The sequence below is a fragment of the Protopterus annectens genome, chromosome 2.part0, assembly GCF_019279795.1.
Source record: "Protopterus annectens isolate FY-2018-M chromosome 2.part0, PAN1.0, whole genome shotgun sequence".
NCBI classification, from domain to species: domain Eukaryota; kingdom Metazoa; phylum Chordata; order Ceratodontiformes; family Protopteridae; genus Protopterus; species Protopterus annectens.
In genome coordinates, this window is record NC_056728.1 from 113,449,922 (window position 1) to 113,467,421 (window position 17,500).

The following is a 17,500-nucleotide window of genomic DNA, read 5'->3' on the forward strand; positions in this document are numbered from 1 at the left end:
TTGCTATTGTTAGCCCTGTGGTGTTGGGTCATGCATTGGGTTCAGTACGGTTGGTTTTATGTTAGGGGCGGTTTAAGTGAGTTAGGGTTAGGGCGCAGGTTAGGCATGTATGCAATAGTGACAAATATTGGGGTTAGGGGCGGTTTAAGTGAGTTAGGGTTAGGGCGCGGGTCAGGTGAGTGTGTGATAGTGACGGACCTTAGGGTTAGGGTTAGGGTCTGGGTCAGTTGGTAGATATTAGTGTCTTTATAGTGACATATTAGCATTATTTGTGTTTTCAGGATTTTGAGTTTCAGGATTTTGGTCTTTCAGGATTTTGAACTTTCAGTCTATAGTTTTCAGGATTTTGATTTTCAGGCTTATAGTGTTTCAGGCTTCTGATAGGGAACTTTATATATATATATATATATATATATATATATATATATATATATATATATATATATATACATATATATTTATATATATATTTATGTATTGTGGCTGAAATGGGTCCTAGGATCAATTTAAAGCTCCTGGCCCACCTTAATGCATGCTAACCTTGTATCCTGCCCCTAACCCTTAACATTAGCTTAGTAAAACCCTTTCCATAACTCTATTACTATTCAGACAAATGGCACTTTGTGGTATTGGTGTAATTTAGTTTGTTTTTCTCTTTTTCATTTCAGAATAGTTTTACTGTAAATGGATTATAGAAGAACAGTGTTTGCCATTTTGTGCTATTAAAGTAATGTGGATCTAGGTAATTTTTGTCTAGTTATAGGAGATTACATGGCTAATGACCTTGAATGACCTTTTTAACCCTAGCCATGCTTACCAAATGAATCGGACAGGTTATGATACCACTCATTTTATAGTGTGTATAACTTGGGTAAGAGCTATCTTACTTCTTAGTAATAGGGACAAAGACGCCAGACCAGGGGTAAATTACCATTTCCGCATCCACTGATCCAAGTCACACTTGAATAAGTGCAGAGTGGAGCTCTGCTTCTCATGGATGGGATGCCTGTTCCAGAGAAGGGGTAGTCTCTGAGACACATACCTATCCATCTGGCATGTCTTATTTATGTTGTGAATGAGGTTTATGTCCCTAGAATGGGTATTTCAGATGTTATTTGTTTTGTGCCTAATCTGGATCAGAGGATGCTTTGTAGGCCAGACATAGACCACCTCTCCACAATGTGCAGATGCATAAAGCTTTGGGGTGATCAACATGGGACATGTTATCTACACCATATATTCTTTTTGTGAGGAACCTCTGTGGATGATCTGTTGTATGGTCCTGGTCAGGTACATAGTGGATTAAGACAAACATGTAAGAGAACATTGTTTCCTTATCCATGTGTATGCGTATCATGCCTGCTAACCAAAAGGGATATTATATCACTGATAATTGCAACTGAGTCTCAAAAGTAGTGAATTTTTTATAAAGTAAGAACTACAGTAATTAGATTTTTTTTGTGTATAGTTGCCTGATAATTTTATACTGCTGGCAATACCTATCACATGAGGCAACAGCAGTGTTTTAAGTCAATGTCAGGGTAAACTTTATTGTCATTTAGAACTACACACATGTAGCCTAAACAGAATTTTACTCATCAGCTCAATTCTTGAGATTACAAAGGAAAGTGAAACAACACATACAAACAGAGGAATTTAAGGGATAATTTAAAGAATAATAAGGAATAATTTATGGGATAGTTTAATTTTGGAATGGTTTGCTGGAAAACAGAATGAGATTGTACTCAATGATTGCCTGATTAGGACAGAATACAATAAAACAATGACATCTTTGGACCTAGATGCCATACCTGTGCTTATAAGTTGTGTAACGTAGAATGATTTCCTTACTGTAGCAGACACACAATGGTCAAAGGCCAAATCACTGTCTACATGCATTCTGAAGTCCCTGAAGTCAGGGTCAACTGTTAGGGGTACATCATCAATATAGTAATTTCCCATGATTGCCGTTTTTCTGAAAGATACTGTTATGCATCTTTTGGCATTGACTTTTAGAAAGTGACTCTAGCACCAGGTAATAGTCCATGTGAGGCCTTCTTGGAGGATGTTTGTGTCTTTGGAGGTTTCTATGATCGGACCTAGTTTGTAGTCATCTGTGAACTTGGTCAGACATAGGCCTTTGATATTGGATTTGCCCTAAAAAAAAAGTAGAAGCCAAAAAGGCATCAGGAACTGGGGCACTCTGCTAGTGACAGGCCTTTTTCTGAAGGTATACTCCCCTGTCTTGATTTCTTGTGCCGTCTAAGCCAGCTGGTGATGTAATGGTTTATACCTAATTTTCTAAGTTTCTTTACAATGCGCGAGTATGGTATCATATCAAATGTTTTGGCCAGGTGGAGGTAGTAGTGCTCACTGTTTTACTTGCATCCATTCCTTTGATTGTCCCTCATCGACGGGGGTGATAGGTGCTGACTGAGGTTTCATTTTTGGGGATAAATTCTTGGCTAGACTTTTAACGGCCACAGGGACATTAGCCTAGTAACCTCCTGTTATCCTATGATTCTATGATTACTTTCTTGAAGAAGTCCACCAGGCTGAGAAGTCATGACCTGCCCTTGATGAAGCCCAGTTGGTTTCATCCAATGTCTGAAAGTTTCCTATGCTATTTATCAAGTCCATGATTATTCTTTCCATGGCCTTACATATGAGACTAGTCAGGATTATGGGTCGATAGTATCATGAGTATGGCCTGCTCTTGTGCAGAGGGAAAGCAGTTCTAGTGTTCCACTCAATTTGTTTGGAACCTGTTTGGAAGCTAAATTTGAATAGCACTTCCAGTTGGCCCAATAGGTCATGTTTCATGTTATTAAAGAGGCACCTTGGGATATTGTCAGGTCCCATCAAAGCCATGCTTTTGGACTTGGAGAGTGCATTGTGGCCTTGCTCCCTTGTTATAGTTGGTGAGGTTATTGTTGGGTGCATTTCTTGAGTGGCGTCTAGGTGATAAAGTGAAATAAACTGGATATGAATTTATTGGACTGTAAATATGCTTATATCCTCCTACTCAGTATAGGTGGCTGCATTTATGATTAGCTCAGCACATTGTTGTGTATTGCCTTTGAGGTTTTGGATGTAGCTGAAGAATGCCGTGTGGCTATCTTTAGACTGGGAGGCTATGTTTACCTCAAGTATGGCTTTCGCTGACTTAATTAGTCACCTGAATTGTTTATTAAATTTGCTGAAGGCATTCTTACCTTGCTGGGTATTGCACATCGTATTTTTGGCCAGGATTTTCTTCCTTTTGTTGTACAACCTATTGATGTCAGGATTCCATCAAGGTGACTTGTTTTTTTCTATTTTTCTGTTTTTTTTACTTGATCTTGTAGTTATTTTGGGTAGGTACCACTACCTCTATGCAGTTGTATATGTGATTGTACATTTTTTTTTGTGAATGACTCCACATAGGCAGTAGTGTTCACTGGGTTTGGGAAGTACTTAAATTTTCCTAGGCTGTCCTTAAAAAGAGAAATTTCCAGGGTTATCTAGTGTCCCATGTTTTATTACTTTTTTTTAATTTAAAGTAGACAGCTTTATGGTCCAACCTGAGTAGTGAGGGCATTATACTTGGAGGAGGGAGGGTGGATTGGTGGTGCAGTGTTTATCTATACTGGAGATGACTTGTTCATGGATGTTGTCCCCCTTAGTGGGTGTATGAACTAGCTGGTCCAGGGAATTTATATTGACAATGTCCAGGAATCTTTGGACCAGCAAGTTAGAGGTCGATTATGTTTCCCAGTTTGTAGTCGGGTAGTTGAAGTCACCCATGAGTATGGCATTGAGTTTAATAGAGAGTGGCTCAGATTTATTTAAGTGGTATGGATTTATTGGGCCATAGGGGGGAACCTATAGCTTGCAAGGATGTGGTATGGAGCTTTGCTTATAATGACTTGAATGTATACAATTTGAAATGTGTCATATTGCTTTAGCAGCCTTGAGACATGTTTGTGTTTGATATAAATGAAGACACCTCCTTCTTTTGTCCATTTTGGTGCAGAAGCATTGTCTAAATGTCTGGAAAGCATTATAGACCTACACTGCCAGGGAGCTCTGCATGGCTTTAAACAATGTTCTCAGCAGCTGCACATACATCTGCGTTCTCCAGGGTGAGGAGTGCTTGCAGGGAGTGGAGTTTTTTGTTTAGACTGCTGGCATTGAGGGGAGTGGAGTTTTTTGTTTAGACTGCTGGCATTGAGCAGTATCACCTTTAGATTATCCTTGGCTAGTTCAGTTATGTCAGATGGTTTATCAGGTTGGTAATATCTAAAAAAGGAACTATGCAGGTACACAACTGTTGGCCAATATTTGAAACTCTATAGAGAAACAGGTACAGCCATCCATGGTGAAGCAACATGGTCTGTCAGCCATATCCTTCCAGGCTGACAAATGTTGTGCCTTCCTTTTAATGACATGAAAACTAAGCCAATTATTAAAGTCAGTTAGCTTTTATTTGTATTATGGCGCATAATCCTTGGAGAAGGTAGAATACTGCTCAGTACAGGCTTGAATCTGCCTGGGGACACACTTTAAGACTTCTATCATGCCTGTCTTCATATAGTCCAGGCAGGAACATCTCAGGTAACTCACTCCCACTAGGACTACAACTGAGTTATATTGGTATTTATAGTTTAACAATTTGAGTCTGGATCCTGGCCTCTGATAGGCAAATAACCTTAAAGGTCAACCACATCAGTGGGACATCTGTGTGTGCCTAATAGGGGAGTCTTATGACCAGAATGTTGGATTATGTGTTCATCTACCTAATAGGTTAAAATGTTGAGATACTGTTGAGTCAAGGCTAAATGTGTCATCATGGGTATTGTCTTGGTAGTGTGTTTTGGAGGACACCTAGGGTACTTATTTTAATTACATTTTCTGTGAGGGCTTTGAGGTTTGGGTTTGGGTAGATTACTTTAGGACCCTTAACATATGTGAGGCTACATGCTTGTCTTGCAGAGTGTATGGCAGGTATTGTGTCACCTATTTCTAACACCTGTTTGGTATTTGCAGTGGCTGTATATGAGAGCTTTGCATCCTGAGGGAGTGTAGAAGTGCAACTCCCACCTACTGTATCACACTGTTTGAGAGTTTGGTGCTGGTCAGAAAACATGTGACAGTTTCTGCACCATCTCAGGATGCCCATTTCTACCAAGTTGGCTATAGTGACAGTAAGAAAGTGCAGATCCATTGTTTCAAAAATGTTTAAAAAAAAAAAAAATATATATATATATATATATATATATATATATGTGTGTGTGTGTGTGTGTGTGTGTGTGTGTGTGTGTGTCTGTGTGTCTGTGTATGTGTGTGACAAAGTGAGTGAATTCTTTCCTCCGCTTTGTGTAACCACTGTGTGAGAGACCATATTTTCTTTGTTACTTGTTGAATACGAAGTATGATCGTAGTCTAATCTCGAGAAGCAGTGCTCCTCTTCATGCAAACCTGGTACGCATGAAGCAACTGTATCCTCAAGAAATCTTAGGGTAGGTTTTACAGGGGAATTGAGATTTTAAGTGCCTACATCAATGCAGACAATGCTAATCACTGCTGCACAATGAGCAGTGACTTGTAAATGCAACAACTTTATACAGACAGAAAAACTGACTAAGCAGATGAAGTAGCCCACTGGTCAATCACAAAAACACAAGGGAAGCTTTACTGTGCAATTCCAAGCTCAGAACAGACCATGCTACCCTCAACTGCCACAAGGGAAGCTTTACTGTGCGATTCCCAGCTCAGAACAGGCCATACTGCCCTCAGCTGCCACAAGGGAAGCTTTACTGTGCAATTCCCAGCTCAGAACAGACCATGCTACCCTCAGCTGCCACAAGGGAAGCTTTACTGTATGATTCCCAGCTCATAACAGAGTATGCTACCCTCAGCTGCCACAAGGGAAGCTTTACTGTACGATTCCCAGCTCAAAACAAACCATGCTACGCTCAGCTGACAATAAACAACAAACCTACTCTTTCTTTTCTTATCCTTCTTTTTTTTCCACACCTAACCTTTCTTAATATAAAATCATGCAACCTATTGATATCAGGATTCCACTGAGATGCCTTGATTTTTTTTTTACTTTCTCTTGTGGTTATTTTGGGAAGGTACCACTACCTCTATGCAGTAGTAGATGTGATTGTAAAGGATTTTTTGTGAATGACTCCACATAGACAGTAGTGTTCCCTGGGTTTAGTAGGTGCTTAAAATTTTGCTACAGTGTCCCTTAAAAAGAGGAATTTCCAGGGTTATCTAGCATCCCATGTTTTATTACTTTTTTTAATTTCAAGGCGACAGCTTTATGGTCCAACCTGAGTAGTGAGGACATTATACTTGGGGAGGGTGGGTTGGGGGTGCAGTGTTCCTCTATATTGGAGATGACTAGTTCATGGATGTTGGCCCCCTTAGTTGGTGTATGAACTAGCTGGTCCAAGGCATTTATGTTGACAGCATCCAGGAATCTTTGGACCAGCATGCTAGAGGTCGATTATGTTTCCCAGTTTGTAGTCAGGTAGTTGAAATCCTCCCTGAGTATGGTGTTGAGTTGAATAGAGAGTGACTCAGGTTTATTTAAGTGGTATGGATTTATTGGGTCTTAGAGGGGGACCTATAGCAAGTAAAGAATGTGGTATGGGACACAAGGGAATGTATAGGTGCAACTCCCACATACTGTATCACACTGTTTGAAAGTCTACTGTTGATCAGAAAACATGTGATAATTTCTGCACCATCTCAGGAAGCCCATTTCTACAAAGTTGGCTATAGTGACAGTAGGAAAGTGCAGATCCATTGTTTCAAAAAATAATATGTGTTTGTGTGTGTGCGTGTGCATGTGTGTGTGTGTGTGTGTGTGTGTGTGTGTGTTTGTGTGTGTGTGTGTGTGTGTGTGTGTGTGTGTGTGTGTGTGTGTGTGTGTGTGTGTGAGTGTGACAAGGTGAGTGAATTCTCTGTTCCACTTTGTGTAAACACTGTGGGAGAGACCATATTTTTTTGGTTGCTTGTTGAATAAGAAGTATGATCTGGTCTAATCTCGAGAAGCAGTGCCCCTCTTCATGTATACCTGGTACGCATGAAGCAACTGTATTCTCAGGAAATTTTAGGGTAGGTTTTATAGGGGAATTCAGATTTTAAGTACCTCTATACAAACCATGCTAACCACTGCTGCACAATGTGTTTACCAAGCTCAGAACAGACCAGGCTACCCTCTGCTTCCAATAAACAGCAGACGTACTCTTTCTTTTCTTTTTTTCCACACCTACCTTTTCTTACTATGAAATCATGCAACAGTGAGTCCAAGTGCAGAAATTACAGAGCAAACAACATATTAAACAGGAAACGCTTCTAAAAGAAGATGGCTACAATGCAGACAATTTGCAACTAAGAAGAGCCAATTACAGCTGAAAACAATAATAATGTGCAGAAATATAGTAAATGATTTAGCAATGAAGCAGCAACAAGAAAAGTGCAAAATGTCAAATTAAGCTGCTTATATTATGGAATACGTTTTCCATTGAAAACTGTGGTTGTAACTTCTAATAAGGCTTGTAGTACACAAGATATGGAGAATGTAAAAAGTGTGTACTATGTAAAACATGTTCTTGTTTTTAGTGGAATTACAACAGAACTGTTAAGAAGTGAAAATGGCTTCTCAAATGTACAAAGAATTCTGCCTTAAACTCAATATCTGAAAATGTTGTTCCCAATGAAAGGATACTTAATCTTAGTTTAACTCTACCCCCTCCACCCAAAAAAAAGTATGTAGCTGTGGAAAGAATAAACTTTACCTTGAAAAATTATAGGAGAACTGCACCTACAGACTCAAAAAATGTTTATTTCATCATGGTTATGTATTTGCTACATTTTTACACCACTCTGGGACTATTTACAGGTTTTAAATATGTTTATATGTAATTTCTGAGTTTGACCACATGGGATATGGCATCTTGAAGTAATTCTGATTGTTTAGTCAGCCTCTAGGAAACACACTATGTGGTGCTTGTCTGTAAAAAAATACATCACACAGGCCTCTTTCTTCCTAAAGTTTATGTTGCTGCATTGATTTTACATGCATACATTGCTGTCTTTCAGTCACTTAGTTTTATGTAACATTTCATGCCATTCAATTACTATTTAAAACACAAACAGTGCAAATGCCACAGTACAGACTTTCAAAGTGCTTTTTACTGCTGCTTCTTTTTAGAATGGCTAAATTGCAGTCTTATGTGAAGCATGACTTGTACTACTTTGACTCATCTCCCAACCCCCTCACACCTATCTTCCCTAGCTGACAAAGTGTGAATGGTAATTTGAACTGTTACCTGCTGTGATTGACAGCTCACAGCAGGAGACTTGACTCATGTACTGTTTCCTTCTTCTAGCCATTACTTTCTGTATGGATAGGGGAAGGACCAGTGAGCTGTGATATTACAGCATGGGTAGGTTTTTAGGACAGTCGTGGTGATGTCATTTTGGGGAAGGAACTGGCCAGAAAACTATCTGTATTCATTGGCCTTGATGACATCAATGAATTGGAGACTGAAGCAAGCTTTTCCAGGGTGGGATAAAAGTTTTTTTGAAAGTGAAACTACCACAGTACAGTAAGGTACTGTTCTAGTGGAGAGAAGCACTCGATTTAAAATATTTTAAATGCTGTATTGTTGTTTATTCATAGCAGGGATAGTAAATAATCAGAAAAAGGACAGAAAAGTCGAGCATTTAATAATAGAAGCCCATTGTTTTTCCTTTAAAGCTAAGCAGGAAAAGGAAAACCTGGAACTTTTTTTAAGCTGATGCAGCAACAGTTAGATCAGTTTTGTTTTGCTTTGAAGTGTATAAAAAGGACAACAGCCTGAGGGTCAGAAAGTCAAAACATGAACTTCATTTGGCTGTGAAACCGTGTACTGCTGTTTGGACTTATAATTCAGAATTAGATAGACTCCAATATTTTTTTAGTTATTGGTAGTGATATAAACAGATAAGCTGATAGATATAATTCTGTTAGCCATCTTTGGTTAAAACACATTTTTTAGTTCTTTGTACAAATGTACAGCAATTGTATTTGATTTTATAAGGTAAATTGCTTAATGTACTTCAAGTAAAAAATTTCATTAATTTAATTTCTAAAAATTTATTTAATTTAATGTATTTTTAAAAGTTCTTTCCAAGTGATTTAATCCATTAGTGGGTAACTTATGAAACAAAAAAACGAAACAAAACATAATTCAGCACACCATGGAAGAAAAGTCCAAACGAAATTTATTGGAGGATAGTACTAAAGTGTTTTCACATAATACTTCAATGGGTAGTCACAGTATTTAAAATGCATTTCTTCATTAAATTCAGAATGGAGCATGACATAACTCATGATAACAACTCAAACTCACCCCCTCCCAAAAAAAAACTACTACTTTTGTCCCCAAATTCCACTTTCATGGAAAAATTATTTCTGTTAATAATGCAACCATTGAAGTCATAAGTATTAGCGGTGATAGTGGATGATAATCTTAAATTTGACCTTTATATACAAATATTCCATTAAAAAGCTCACTAAAAACTAGGGATGTGTTACAGAGCCAAAAACTTTGCAACTAAATACTAAATATCTCTTTTAAAATGCACCATTGAATAGCATTAAAAAGCCTAAACTGGTTAGAATTACCCCACCAACTAACATATATACAACTTCTTACTACCTATAAAATTATCCATCAACTATCTGCTTTTGCAGCACTAAATACTATTCTACACAACTGTGTTTCTAATCATTCATTGCAATCCAATGGCCTAGAATTCTTTACCTGTATCCATCAGGTCAATACCCTTCCTCATCCTTAAAAATCATTCTGAAAGACTTCCAAGACAAAATCTGTCTCTGTTCTTGCTTAACTGTAGGATAAACTGTATCCTAAATATGAACAAATACCTATTCATACCTTCCACCCCCTTAAGTGCACTCTTTTGAGTGTTGCCTCTTACAGAGTGCCACTGGCAAGACATTTGTTATTCCTGTCAGCATGAGTTATTCCCTTTGGCTTTGCTGTTTGGGGATAACCAGCCCACATAAAAAATATACCATGTCCCACACTCAGGCAGGCATCCCTTGCAACTTGACCCTGATTTTTCAAAGATTCTCTGATGTTCTCTTATTTTTGCCCTACCCCTTGAGATATGTTTTGAGCATAAAGAATTGCAGTCAGACAATAATGTTAGTCATTAGACCATCATAATTCTTATTTTTCAGAAAATGTATGTTGATGCAAGACCTTTTGTTCTAGTAATTAGAGTGAATTAGAGTAATACTTAAAAACTGTTCTTGATTTTGGGCCATTATCCCCCATTATTTTTAGCTTTGTCTAGAATTCTTAAGCAATGAAGTGAAGACATATGCCTGCAAGATTTACTGCTGAAATATAGTACAAGTATGGTGTGATGTATAGATTCATAATAAAAAACAGACAACGTTTTGTGATATTTCTTACACCGTTGTTTTATCTATACTGATAGTGGCTGCATTGCTAATTAACTTCACATACACTCATGACATAATACTGAAATGTTATAATCTCTAGTATTTTGTAGAAATTGGAATCTTTTCACAATAACTGACAACTCTGAAGGAAAGCAAATCCTGAAAGTGTACTCTTGATGACTGGTCATTTAATTTCTTGACTACTTTTCATAAGTTTTCTTCACGGTTGCACATAAGATCTCGAAATGCTTAAATGGAAAGACTATTTTACTATTTTTTGTTTGCTTGTTTGTTTTTAGTGTAAAATTACAAATGTTAAATATTCTGATTACATGCAATTGACTGTGTCCATATTCTTCAATCAATTAAAGTCCATTTTTTATGTGCTGTAATTTAGTTTCAGTTTAGATACTGTTATTTGAATATCTTGCATAATGATTTGTTTATATACGATGTAAGGTTGATTTTACTTAAAAGAAACTCAAAAGGAAAGCTATGAGATTTGCATAAACTGCATATTATAAATATAAGATAAAAAATTTGAAAAATATAACTTATTCTTAGGCAGAACACTGCAAAGAGTCACATTTTAAATCTCACACATTAAGAAAAAGCATCAAGTCTATTGAACATGGGTCTTTGGCAATCTCATTCTTGCGTCAGCTTTATACTCCTTGTTTCTAGCATCAGTGGTGAGATTTGGTCTAATCTTGATTAAGATCTATTTAATAAGCTGTTTTTAAATAAATGTTTTATTTTTTTTCTTCTTCTAGACAAAACTAATTTATCGAAACACCCACCAGTAGCTGTACTTCCACTTGGCACAGGAAATGATCTTGCCAGGTGCTTGCGATGGGGAGGTGGTAAGTATGTGTAAAATTGCATTTCTGAACATCTATAAATTATATAGGAATTATATTGCCATTTTACATCTGGAACAGATTAAATAAAGGGCTTAAATTTTAAAATAGTAAATCAACAAATGTATATATAAAACAAAGTCAGAACAAACCTCCAAAAAAGATTCACACACTGCTATTAATTATAAGAGAATGCTGTAGAGAAGTATAGCACAGATGTCTACAGCTTTACTTCAGGCATAGTATATAAATAATACTTATAGACCAAGAGCAATTCAGCAATGCTGACTTAATTCTACTGATTTATCTACTCACTAATACATGAAAATACATATATTAAAACAACATTAAATTTTTAAATGCCAAACAGATATTTTATAATCTTTTTAATTTGGCAGCAGTCCAGTCTTTCTGTAGAGAAGAATAGAATTCCAAACTGGCCAATAGGCAAAAGCCATATAGTTCATGTCACATATAATTCATGACCCCTTAACTCCAGAATCATGTTCCTGATTTGTTCTTGATCAGTGTCCCTTTCACACTTATGCTGCTGACCAGTCATGAGTCACAATAGATTTATTTTAGGGGAAAGTTGACCTTCAAAGCAGTTGTGAGTCTCTCCTGATATAGCAGCAATTTAATTTTTTTATTAGAAAAGTTTTGAACACAGCTAAGGCTATTAGATGACTATCCAAGACAGTAAGTCATTCTTTTAAACACCAGAATTATCCCAGATATTTTTTTTTCTAGAAATAATGGACCAGCAACACGACTTACTATGTACTCTGCAATACATTTATATATAGCTATAGATATGTATACATATACGTACACAAATATATATAAACATGTAACTATGTCAATCTTCTTACACCACTGACAGACTATTAAAGACCTTAAATCATTTATTGTACTTTTTACATTTAAGGAAACTGAATATAACGTATCTATTTCCATCATTTTTTTCTTTTCGATTTATTAACTTAATTTTCCTCTTTCTATTCCGAATGGTTTTGCCAACTGAGTTTCTTTCTTTAATTTGTTCCATCTAAAACTTTATCACTATTTTTTAAATACAAAACTCTATATTTGTTTTGTGCTAATAAAATATTACTTTGTTTATTCTCATCAACCCCCCCCCCTTTCCTACCTCACCTTTAAACACTCCATTCATTATTTGTCCCACTAACATGCTCTTCATTATCGGTATTTACCCATTTATTTTCATTATGTGCATTTTGGCCACGGTGGTGTAGCGGTTAGCATTGTCAACTCACAGCAAGAGGTTCTCCCATTCGATTCTCGTCTGGAGCACCTTCTGTGTGGAGTCTGCATGTCCTTCCCGCGGTTGAGTGATACTAAAGACATGCAGGTAGGTGTGAGCTTGAATGGGCGTGCCTTCTTTGAGGGTTGGGCATTGGGCTGACAACTCGGCAACAAAAAAATTCACTGCCAATCATGAGTGGACCGGAGTTCCTCTGTGGCGACCCCTAACCAGGAAAAGCCGAAGGACTAAAAAAAAAAAATTTTCATTATGTGCATTTTCATTAACATTTTTATTCAAAATTCCATGAAGCACATTCTGTTCCACATCATATACCTTCTTTTCTCTGCAATCCATCCAGAAATGCCCCTTCTTCTTACCTGCATAACAATTTGCAGTACAATTTTAATTTTATGTCCTTTCTGTCCACAGTTTTGCCATTTTTTTTAATATTATCTAATTATTTGTCCTACTTTCCCCCTAAATGTTATTTGGCTGTTCCCAATATCTGAGGACTCCTTTGGCATCTTCAATATTTATATCAGTTGGGATATGCATAATCTTTCCTTTTTTCATTTTTAAACATCACCACACAGTCCCATCCTCCAGTCCATGCATCCCTAGTATCCTTAACTTTTATAAAAGTTTCACATTTCCTTTTTAAATACTGTTCCAGTTCATTATTTTCAATATTATTCCTGAACCGAATGTTCATTTTTTTCTTCAAAATCACATTTTCTGCAAAACAAACAAACAAAAATTACAAAATTATCCCAAAGAAACATGTTGACTTTTTTCAAACCCCTTAAAAAGTTTTTCTATAGCATTTCCAGCTCAAAAATTAAATCACAAAAAGTCACTTGTTCCAGCACAATAAATGCCCTTACATCTACATCTTTAAATTCCAAAGGGAACAAAATGTTATCCCAGATATCATAACTATCTAATGTAATACCTAATTCCACTGGTTCTACTTCCCATTTCATTTGCTTGCATTTTCTACTGTCACAATCTCAATCCCAACTGTTGAATAAGTTTTTTCTGTAATCTGACTTTTTCCTTTTCTGCTGCTTCTACTCTGTCCAGATCTGTTTTGCTTACTTCATCCATGTGAGCCATCATGTTTTCCCCAGGAAACAACTACTTCTTCTTCTGCTTTAGCTTGATGAATATGTTACGTAACACCTCTTTCCTCCTCTTCAAATATGTTTTGCTGAAAAATCACCTCTGAATCCTCAATATTACCACCCCCTTCTGTCTTCTCTCTCTTTGCTCCATGTCAGTGCCTGTACAGTTTATCACCCCTAGGAATGGGAGTTTGCCTGTGCACCTCACTTCTCATTGAAACAGAGAAGGGGAAGTCCTCATCTGCCCTGGCCAAATGTGCCCCATCCAGTAAAAATGCCACCTCAAGAGTCCACTGAAAAGAGGATGTTTGTCTAGTGAGACTAATATGGTCAACAAAGTATAAATAAACAGACAAATAAACTAAACTAAGCTTGAGTACAGAAGACTAAAAATAACACAAACAATTAATAAAGGATAGTCTTGCAAACTTTAAATAAACCTGTTGTGTCTTGGCTTTTTGCTTTCTCAGATGATAATGAATTTAATATCATTACAAGCTTAAATTGGTCAAAAATAGACTTAGTGACATTATTTTTGATTAATTATTTGTGAATGATGTCTCTGAATTCCTCCTGGGTCTAGTGTGTCTGTGTGGGCATGTGCATGCATACGCTTGAATGTGTCTGCTTATATGTGTCTCTGTGAATATGTATGTGTGTGTAAAATCTCATTGTTAGCTTAACTTTTGTATTTTCCAATGACTGAATGTCATAGGTTCATAGGTGTGCACTAAGCTAATGGCCCTGGAGCATTTAGAAGCCTAGCCCATAGGATTACCCTGGCATTGTACCACTCGACCTTAGTTCCCAGTGCCTCTATCGAATAAAGCCACTGGAGTGATCCCTGGGGTGAATTTTCTATCTCCCATCCACTCATCAAGATTTCTCTTGTAAAGGGTCAGTGAAGTTCTCTGACATGTATGGGAAGCCTATTCCATGGCATGGACAGTTTCTGGGTTATGAACCTGTCCCGTGCTGTTCTGTTGATTGTGGTAATGCGGTTGATGTCTCTGGAGCATGTGGTGAGGAGGGATTGGAATTTCTTTAGATGTAGCATTTCTAACAGTGCTGGGTCAGACATGGCTTTGTAAGTCAAGCAGAGATAGCCTCTAAGTAGGTGATATGAAACAGAATAGTTGGAGTTTTTTTAGTCTGTCCATATAGGATAAGTGTTTAAGGCCTCAGATCCTCTTTGTGAGGTACTTTTGTGGCTACTCCAGTTGTTCCAGGTATCTAGTGAGGTACATGCCAAATGGGGCATTGTACTTGATGATTGGCCTAATGAGGGAAGAGCAGAGGGAGACAATGACCTCTTTCTTCCTGGATGGAAAACCCTTAGTAATGAGATGTGCAACATAGAAGGACTTTCTGACCACAGTGGCAATGTGGTGGTCAAAAGAGAGGTTGCTGTCAGTCAACCTGTGTTCCCAGATCTCTTATAACGCCTTCTGTGTTCAGTGGACTACCATTGATGTGATAATTCATGGGAACTGGGGTTTTCCCAAAGGGGATGATGACACATTTTTTGGCATTGAGCTTAAGGCCATGGTTCTGACACCAGTCATTGGTCTCAGTGAGGCCTTTCTGTAGGATGTCAACATCACTTGGGGAGTTAATAATGGCTCCCAACTTGCAATTGTCTGCAAACTTTGTCAGCCAGAGTCCCTTTGTGTTGGCCTGGACTTCTGAGAAGTAGATACCAAACAGGACAGGACCCAGGACCCATCCCTGTGGGACTACACTTGTGAAAGGTTAGCAGTCTAACTTGGAGTCAGCTACTTTCACACAATGGGTTCTATCTGTGAGCCAGTTTGCAACCCACCTAGTGATATATCGGTTGATGCCTAGCTTAGTGAGTTTTTTATGATTCCTGAGTGGGGGATGGTATCAAAGGCCTTGGCTAGATCAAGGTAGGCTGTATGATCCACCTTGCCTTCATCCATAGCTCTGGTGACTGACTCAAAGAAGTCGACCAAGTTGAGCAGGCATGATCTACCCTTCACAAAACTAAACTGTGTGGAATCCAGAGTTTGGAGATTACCTATATCCTTGTTTATTAGGTCCATGATGATGCATTCCATAGCTTTGCATATCAGACTTGTCAGGCTATTGGGGCGATAGTTCTCAGGGTCTGTAGTCACTCCTCCTTTGTGGAGAGGGATGACTATAGCAGTGCGCCATTCGGTAGGGACAAAGCCTGAGGTGAGGCTGTGATTGAACAGGGCACACAGGTGAGGTGCCAGTTCACTCTGTAGTTCATGTAGAACACAGCCAGGGATATTGTCAGGTCCCATAGAAGCTGTATTCTTGGCCTTGGACAGTGGTGTTTTAACCTGTGCAGCAGTAATATTGGGTGCCTGGCAAACTACAGGTATTTTGACTGGTCCTTTGGGAGGTGAGAGGGGTGAAGTTGGCACTGAATCTGTTGGCCAGTATATTGGCAATATCTGTTGGCTTGGTATAGCAGGTACCATTGTGCAGTAGCTCAGAGCAAATCTGGGTATTGCCGTGGATATTCATTACATAACTATAGAAAGACTTGTAGTTGTCTTTACTGTCTGCTGCAATTCTGTTTTCATAGCTAGCTTTAGGGGATTTGATGAAGGAGCTCAACTTTTTGTTGAGGCTGATAAGGGAGTTTTTCCTGTCTTGGGACTTCACCTTATTCCGCATCAGTTTCCTCCTTCTGTTGCAGAGTTTGTTTATGGCAGGGAACCACCAGATTGGCTTCCTTTTTTTGAAGGAGAGCATCTTGGTTCTATTGGGTATGGCGAGATCCATGCATTTGTGTACGTATTCATACAGTGCATTGATGTATGATTCGGTGGTCATGCAACTATTCTTCATTTGCATAGGTGCCGTGAAGTTAGCCATCTCTGTTTTTAGGAGCCCAAAGTTAGCTTTTGAGAAGTGTTTCATGGTGGTTACCTTTGTGGGGGTGGGGGGTGGGAGGGATGTGGATTTCCAAGAACATTAGTTTGGTGGTCGGATCTAACCATTATTGAGAGCCTCCACAAAGGTGGGTACGTGCTTTGTGTTTTTATGTGAAGGCAGTGCTAGTGTGTGTTCTGGCGGGCTTTGTGTTCCATGTGGTGTGGTGCAAGTGTTGACCCTCTTCTCTTGACCAGCTATTCAGGTCTTGGCTGGAGAGTGCATGGCTTCCAGTTTGGATATATAAGTGCATATCTCACAAGTCTGAGTGTTGGGAGGTAAGAGGAGAGGATTGTCAGTGTACATGTGGCAGTTGCTACATTGCCTCAGGATGCCCAAGTTCACCAGGTTAATGGGAGAAAGCACAGGGAACTGACCTTTAGACATGCCTGGGGGGATAGGCATTAACAATAAGTACTGGATCTGTTTCCTTGTAGAACGTTTAGTGCTGGTAGCACTTTTGTGTGCTACAATAATTGCTACAAGAAGTCTGGTATGGTAAAGTGCTAAACTAATAAGCTAGTAAAAGTGCAGGAGAAGAGAGAACTAGCACATCTAAGGGAAAAATTGAAGACTTTGGCACGTCTCAGAAGCTTACACACAGTCCTGGATACAGCAAATCTGTCTCTGGACTAAATTACCTACCGGGAAAGACGGGAAGCAAGTGCAAACACTGGCTTGTAAACCAGAAAGCTATGTGTGAGTGCTGTTGTATCTGCAGTGCAGTCTCTATTACTTTTGCCTTATATATGAAAAGGTTTTTGGTTTGAATATCATTGTTAGCACACATTTTGTAATTTTAAGATTTAAGAGTATCAAAGTTCCTTTAAACTGTTTA

The 17,500-nt window shown here is 38.2% G+C and overlaps 1 protein-coding gene across 3 annotated transcripts in view; it reads left to right on the forward strand.

Moving 5' to 3' along the window:
• Nucleotides 1–17,500, forward strand: part of LOC122792986 (diacylglycerol kinase beta-like) — a 4,078,579-nt gene that overhangs the window by 2,616,418 nt on the left and 1,444,661 nt on the right. For all 3 annotated transcript variants that reach the window (XM_044060599.1, XM_044060600.1, XM_044060601.1), the window contains one exon: nucleotides 11,254–11,343. In XM_044060599.1, coding sequence (XP_043916534.1) covers nucleotides 11,254–11,343 — 90 coding nt within the window. The remainder of the gene's footprint in view (nucleotides 1–11,253; nucleotides 11,344–17,500) is intronic.